General features: G+C 49.6%; 1 protein-coding gene across 1 annotated transcript in view; it reads left to right on the top strand.

Annotated features, from left to right (window-relative positions):
- The first annotated feature begins 866 nt into the window (after positions 1-866).
- Positions 867-7,593, top strand: part of CPZ (carboxypeptidase Z) — a 33,002-nt gene continuing 26,275 nt past the window's right edge. The window contains exon 1 of the mRNA XM_082238552.1: positions 867-1,048. Within this exon, the coding sequence (XP_082094678.1) occupies positions 964-1,048 (85 nt within the window). The 5' untranslated portion in view covers positions 867-963. The remainder of the gene's footprint in view (positions 1,049-7,593) is intronic.

Genomic DNA, 7,593 nt, shown 5'->3' with positions numbered 1-7,593 from the left:
ACTCATGGAGATCATCTGGTCCCAGAAAAGCAGCTCCCCCACAGCTCTGTGACTGACTTCTTGTGTGGAGAAAGGAAAGAGGCTGGTTGGAGGCTAGAGCTTTTAAGAGAGAAAAAGGGGCAAGCCTGCCTGTGCCATTTCCCCTAAAGAGCTCCTGAGGCTCAATGGTCTGTCGCCTGGACCGCCTATCCACGCAGAACAGTTGGATGCTGCAGAAACTGAATGTGTCAAAACTTAGAATGGGCATGAGAGAAATGTGCACCAATGTACCCCACTCCCCAATAAAGCCATGCCATTTGAGGATATTCCAGGAGAGGGAAAAGCACCTTTGTTCCCTTCTACATTCCAGGACCCCTCCCTGCTAAATAGCAATGAAGCCCTCTAGTTTGGGGCTGGTATCCTTAAACAAGGTCGCCGGAACAGAGCTTCTGTTCCAGGTTGGCTTGGCTGGATCTCCGAACAGGTGCGCTCTTGCCGCCTTGCCTTCTACCTTTCCATGACTTGAGCGCTGAGCGAAGAGTTGGGGGTGGCTGGCCGAAAGATGCCTTGATCCTGGCGGGGGTGCGGCAAGGGCTGGCTTTGAAGCATCGGTGCACTAGCAGCTGCTGCAGCAAACGTGCTGCTGGGGTCTTGCTCGCTCAGGGAGGAGGAGGAGCGGCCAGATCTGGCAGGATGCGCGCGCCTGGCGGAGAAAGGAGCCCCCCACCCCCCGCTTCCTCCCCATTCCCCTTCCCAGCCCGAGGCTCCTATAAATCTGTTTTTCCACCCAGGAATACCAGCCGCTGTAACCCGATCCCCGCGCCGTATATCCCATAATACGCGGGCGCGCACTTGTAGCGCGCTCGGTCCCTTCGCGGCTGGCCAGAGAGCAGCGCGCGCGTGTGGCTCCATCGACGTGGAGGAGCCGCTGGCCGGTGCTGCCACATCACGGCGTCGGCCACGCGCGAAGGCCCCCCCCCCGGCATGTGGCTCCCTCTGCTCGTGGGCGCCCTCGTGGGCACCCTGTACCCCGCCGCCCCCGCCTGCCAGCCCGGCCAGGGGGCTCAAGGTAAGGCGATCAGCCACAAAGCGGCGCTTCGGGAGAGGGGGAGCTGGGCGCGGGGGGGGGGGCGTTTGCCATTGAAGCGCCGGCTCAAGGGCTGGTATCCTGCAGAGCATAGCAGGATCGCCCCGTCCCTGCAGCGGCTGAAGCCTCGGAGGATGCGGAGAGACGTGAGATTTCCTCTTTCCAGGAACAGAGTCTTGGCCAGACTCACTATTCAAAGGGGACGGTCCCTCGCCTGTGATTGTGCGCGCGCGCTTTTGGTCTCCTGTGCATTTAACTTTGAACGTGGACCCCTTCAAGTCTGAAAGAGATAAGGAGCAAAGGGCTCCTTAAAACCAGTAAGTTTCATTCCCCGGTGCCTCCGTCTGCTGCGCGCTCCATCGGGCCCTGGGAAGCCATAAGGGGACTTCAGCTCCTGGCTGGAGGAAGCAGAAAGAGGGGGCTAAAAGGGGGGCGGCGGCTCTGCTCATCTTCTCTTCTCCTACTCGCTGCCTTCAAGAACCAGGTTTTCAGAACCAGGCTGGCAAACTCTGTAAGATCATTCTTTTTCCTCCTGTATGATACTCATCTCCATTCTTTCTGTTTATTATTATAAATATTCGGAAGCATTTGTGGCAGCTCAAAAAGTTTTGGGGGAGGGAACTGGTTTCCTTCATTGTACCCAGTTCCACAACCTGCCCCTAGAACGCAGCCAGGGAACTGATCCCAGCCTTGACATTTAATGCTGGTAGGCTTGGGCCAGCAGCGCAGGCAGCAGGGTCCCTCGTGGCATATTTGCGTGGCATCCCATGGGTCTTTCAGAGCCAAGGAACCTGCTCCAACCCTGAACTGGCCTCCTTGGGCAATCTGAGCCAGTGGGGAGGGTTGGCTTCCTAGCAAGAGTCAGGAGAGGACCTTGGTGCAAGGATGGACGTCTTATCAAACATCAAGCTCTGTAAACCAGCACCTTGACTTGGAGCCAAAAATTGACTGGGAGCTGGTGAAGATGGCAAAACAATATGATGTGCTCAGTTAACAGTCTTTTAGCCATCATATAAACTAAGTGGAGTTTCTTCACTGTTTTCAAAGGCAGCTCTATGCCTACCATATCCGGGTAGGGCTGTAGTTGTCATGGCAGTCTAACCTGGAAAAAGGTGCTCCGGCTCACAGTGGCCACTAGGGCCGGGCTGGTCCATCCATAAGGCAAGGTGAGGTGACTGCCTCAGGCAGCAGGACCCACAGGGGCAAAAGATCAGACGTCCAAGGAATGCATCGCCCACTGCTGCCGTCACAGTGGTAGCAATGGCTACAGCACATTCATTGGAGGTCAGATCTACCTCCCTCCTCGGCAGCCCCCCCCCAATGCTGCCTCTACAGCAGCCTCTTGGGGAAATAGGAGGTGCTGCTGGTCTCCTACCCCTAGGGAGAAAATGATGGGGGGCTGCCTGCTGGGTTCTCCTGGGCTCTGCGTCCATCCAGCAGGATTCAGAGCAGGCCTCTTCTCTGCCCAGCCCTACCCCCCATGGCCTTTGATTCCCACAACTGTTGGATAAGGTTGATTTAACCCCCCATCCTGTTCCCGATGTAGATCTTTACTCCTCCCCCATGTTCCTGATGTAAATCTTCACTCACCCCTTCTTCCCTTGTGGTTCACCTCAGGCGCCAAAATGTCTCAGGCCAGCCTTGTTTCTGCAAGGTCAGCTTGACATGAAACAGGGCCTATCCTGGTGACGCTGGGGAATGGGCAGGTTCCTAAGGTAGGAGATGGTCCTTCCAGTATCCTAGTCACCAGCACTTTGAAGTGGGCCTACAACCTGGCTAGCAGGTCATGAAGATCTAGCAAAGAAGTCACATGTTCCTAGTATCTGGAATCAGTCAAAAGTCTGACTGCAGCATTTTGCAACCAGCTGAAGTTTCTGGACACTCTTCAAAGGTAGCTCCAAATGAAGAGCATTATAGGACTCTTTGATATGACTCAGTTATGTGTGACCATGGTCAAATCTGCCTTCTTTACAAATTGCTGAAGCTGGTGTGCCAGTCTCAGCTGGGCAAAGGCAGTCCTTGCCACAGCAGCTCCCTGAGCATTCATTCAGGAGTAGACCTGGGTCCAGGAACACTACCTAGCTGCACACCTGATTCTTCAAGAGGAGTGCAACTCCACAGCAGTGGAGCAAGCCCAAGCAAATGGCATCTGCACTGACAGATCTAGAGGTCCTACTAAGCAAGGGCATTTGTCTAGATGGATTTTCTCTCTCTCATTCATCCAGCCAGCCAGCCAATGACCTAGAGTGGCCACTTATGCACTGCCGCAAGGAGGATAAAGGTAAAGGTAAAGGACCCTGACAGTTAAGTCCAGTCGCAAATGACTCTGGGGTTGCGGCACTCATCTCGCTTTATTGGCCGAGAGAGGTGACGTTTGTCCACAGACAGTTTTTCTGGGTCAGGTGGCCAGCATGACTAAGCTGCTTCTGGTGAACCAGAGCAGCGCGCAGAAACGCCGTTTACCTTCCCGCCGGAGCGGTACCTATTTATCTACTTGCACTTCGACATACTTTTGAACTGCTGGGTTGGCAGGAGCTGGGACTGAGCGATGGGAGCTCACCCCGTCACGGTGATTCGAACTGCCGACCTTCCGATCGGCAAGCCCTAGGCTCTGTGGTTTAGACCACAGCGCCACCCACGTCTCACAGTGAGGATAAACATCACCAAAAAGAAGAAACAAATTTGCATAAAACATACATGCTAATGTATATATGGGTGCAAATTTCAAAATTAAAAACTGGAATTTAAATTTTGGTGGTACCTCCATCCCTTAAGACAAAAGAGCTACACACATATCCATAGCACCCCCAGTTTATCCGTAGCTGTTTCCATATATCTCTGTAAATTGAGTTGCTATTTTAAGGCCCCGGAACAATCTACACAGAGCTTGCCCACCCACCCATGAGGCAACGTGAGGTGGCCTCTTCAGACAGCAGATGTGGGTCTGAGGAGTGTGCTGCTGCCTCTTCTTCTGCTGTGAGTGCACCCCACCACTGCCTCCTCTGGCACAGGTATGGCCTGCCACTGCTGCTGCTGGTGGTGGTGGCATAGCACAGCTGTGGGGGAGACAGTGGTGCTGCTATGGCATGCTTGCAGTGGAGGAAAAGGAGGAGGCAGGGCATCCCAAACAAAATGTCTAGGGGCAAGATGGCCCTAGCCCAGGGGTCTGCAACCTTTAAGACAAAAAGAGCCACTTGGACCCGTTTCCGAAGGAAAAAAAACCTGGGAGCTGCAAAACTCGTCATTATAAAAATAACTTTTTTCTCACTTTTTTATTATTTCTTTGTTTGACCCCTCAGAATTACTCCTCCTCATAGAAATAAACGTTAAATTAACAAGTTATCTTTTTTTGTGCGTGTGTTCTTCACGCCCCTTCAAAACAGTGACCAGCGTACATGCCCCCTTTCAATGCAGTGACCAGCGTACATGCCCCTTACAATGTAGCAGGCGGGCAGGTGACGTCGGGACGGTGCGTGACTAACGCATGCACCGCCCCCATGCGACGTCACAGCCAGTACGTACAGCGCCCGCCACAGTGGGGAGTGTCGGGGCGCACAATGCGCCTCCTCCCCTCGCTAGTATCCACCCTGGAGCCACGGCAAAGGTGTAAAAGAGCCACATGCGGCTCCAGAGCCGCGGGTTGCAGACCCCTGCCCTGGCCAGCCCTGCTTCTCCCCATTACATGTGGGTCATCTGGGGCTGCCAGAGAGAAGAGGAGGGTGGCAGCCATGGCCAGAGCTCTCCACAACTAACTTGTGGTAGCCAAGGCCCCAGTTGTAGCTTGCAGGAGCAGTTAGAATAGCCCCATCTCTACTTCTAAGCGCTGGGTCAGCTCAGTGGCAGACACAGGCTCCAGTCATGTTGCCAGGCATGGTGAGGCCCCATCAGGGGAAAAGGAGAGGAAGTTCGAAAACCTGCCTCCTTTTCTTTGTTTATTTTTCCTTTCTATCCAGCTGTAGGACTTACCATTGTGCATTATGTCCATTCATCATTTCTATGTTATTTTATTTTTTAATATTTTTATTGGATTTTTGTATAAGCAAGCTTATAAAAAACGAAACAAAAGAGAACTCTGGATCAAAAACACAGGATATTGGATTCAGGTCAATAGTGCATATGTAAAGGGTACATGAAAGTTGCAAATAATAATAGTAGTAATGGTAATAATACTAATAATAATAATGTCAGTGCTTTTTTAAGGACCACATGCTCCATATGTCCAGGGAAGCAGCAGGTAACATTTGATGCAACTGATAGGTATTTGCATAAAAGATGAATTCCTCCCATGCAGAATGAAAAGAGACCAGTTTTGCAATGCCATTAATAGCCCTAAATGCCAAGTTATCTTTTCTAGCAAAGCAAAGTTCCAAACATTATTCAGTCATGAGGAAACACAGAGGCCAGATAACCTTTTCTATTTTTGGACGATAGAAAGGCTTGCAGAATTTAAAGTTTGTTGGATTTCATGTCATTATTACTACCTTCAAACAAAGGCAAAAGGGAAAGCTGTGGGGCAAACTGAATAAATTCAATTTCTTTGAAAACTGCCAACCTAAATGATTGAACCAGGGGGCACTCCCACCAAAGGTGGAGGTATGTACCCCATATCCTGCAATCTCTTTAGCAATCTGAGCCATGCAGGTGGTGCTGTGGTCTAAACCACTGAGCCTCGGGCTCGGGATCAGAAGGTCAGTGGTTTGAATCCCCGTGAAGGGGTGAGCTCCCGTTGCTCAGTCCCTGCTCCTGCCAACCTAGCAGTTCGAAAGCACGTCAAGTGCAAGTAGATAAATAGGTACCGCTCCGGTGGGAAGGTAAACGGTGTTTCCGTGCGCTGCTCTGGTTCACCAGAAGCAGCTTAGTCATGCTGGCCACATGACTTGGAAGCTGTACGCCAGCTCCCTCGACCAATAAAGTGCCGCAACCCCAGAGTCATCGGCGACTGGACCTAACAGTCAGGGGTCCCTTTACCTTTTACAAGTCATATTGGAAAGTTAGATTGGTTAAGTTTAACCTATGGTTAAGTTTTAGAGAAAGTTTCCTTCCATGTGCAGAGATAAATTCTGTTGGTCTACTTGTCACCCATCCATCATTCCTTACAGGGTAAATTCCAGAAATACAAAGCTGGAGAAACTATTTATTTAACTATGCCGCATTGGAATGTACATCCCGTTTTTTTAATGTGTGCAGTGGCCACAATATCTGCCTTGTATCTGCTGTGCTTTGAAACAGCTCCACCCGTTTTGAATCTGTGCTGTATCATTTTGATTCAGTATTTGGGTCCAACTCTGATATGTTAAATTTGAAGCTGTTTCACGCCCATTGACTATAATGGGAGATATAAAACTTGCTATTAATTCCCCCATTTCACATAAGTGGATGAAATTTGCAGTCAAAGGAGTGGTTTAAACCTGTTTGATCAGGCAGATCCATTCAGGGGTTTTTTTTGCTTAGGGAATCTTTAGGGCTGTATCCAAGTGAACAGTTATGCTTGTGCAATAACGTTTAGCTGTGCAATGTAACTTCCCCACTCCCTGCACTCCCCCCACAAAACAAATCTGCTCCAGAAGGTTGGGGGAACCCCTGGACCAAATTTGGCACAATACATTGTGCAGCTAAATGTTGTTGCACTAGCATAGCTGCTTAGTTGGGTACTGCCCAAAGTCTCAACTTTTTTCTGAATTAGATGCAAACCAAAGACAATTTAAAACTGAAGACAAGGCCCCCTCTTCTGAGGGGATGAAGACTGCCAGATTTCAGGGGGGGGGGGGAATAGACACAGCAGTTCTCCTACAAGCTCACACTTTTGTTTTCCCACCCTAAACTGGCAATCAAGTTCTCTCCCTCAGTTTGTTATGGGCAAAATCAGTTTGAAAACTGGGGATATGAATGTGGCAGTCCTGGGTAAGAAGCTCAACAAAGTTCATACAAAAGGTCCAGGGACTTTTTTGCTAGGTGATTTTCTCATCTCTCTCTCTCTCTCTCTCTCTCTCTCTCTCTCTCTCTCTCTCTCATCTATCTATCTATCTATCATCTATCTATCTATCTATCTATCATCTATCTATCATCTATCTATCTATCTATATCTATCTATCTATCTATCTATCTATCTATCTATCTATCTATCTATCTATCTATCTATCATCTATCTATCTATATCTATCTATGGAAATCATGCTTTTCAGTCCTTTCTGACAGTGCCCTTTGTGAAGAAGAGAAAGAGAAAGAAATGATTTTTAATTGTTTGGTAGGAGGAAGAATGATTGGGAAGGAAGCAAGCTATCCCAGTAGTCAATTCTAGCTGCTTGCTTTTCATAGCCAAATGGATTGTGTACAAGAATGACAACCCAACTGAAGAACAACTGTTTATTTACTTCAACATCTTTCCCCGCAAACACTGTGATTGCAGTGCACTGGGGAAATAATTAAACGTCTGTCGATCCCTTCTACCTCTCCACCCCCTCTGGAGTTCTGGGCGTTTCCCCAATCAGTCTGGTTTCATTTCTAAGAAAAGAAAAGGCGAAGTGGGG

The sequence above is a fragment of the Podarcis vaucheri genome (genome assembly GCF_965113315.1).
Source record: "Podarcis vaucheri genome assembly, chromosome: 9".
Taxonomy (NCBI): domain Eukaryota; kingdom Metazoa; phylum Chordata; class Lepidosauria; order Squamata; family Lacertidae; genus Podarcis; species Podarcis vaucheri.
Note: the sequence above shows the minus strand (reverse complement) of the source record. Positions and strands in the feature narration are given on the sequence as shown.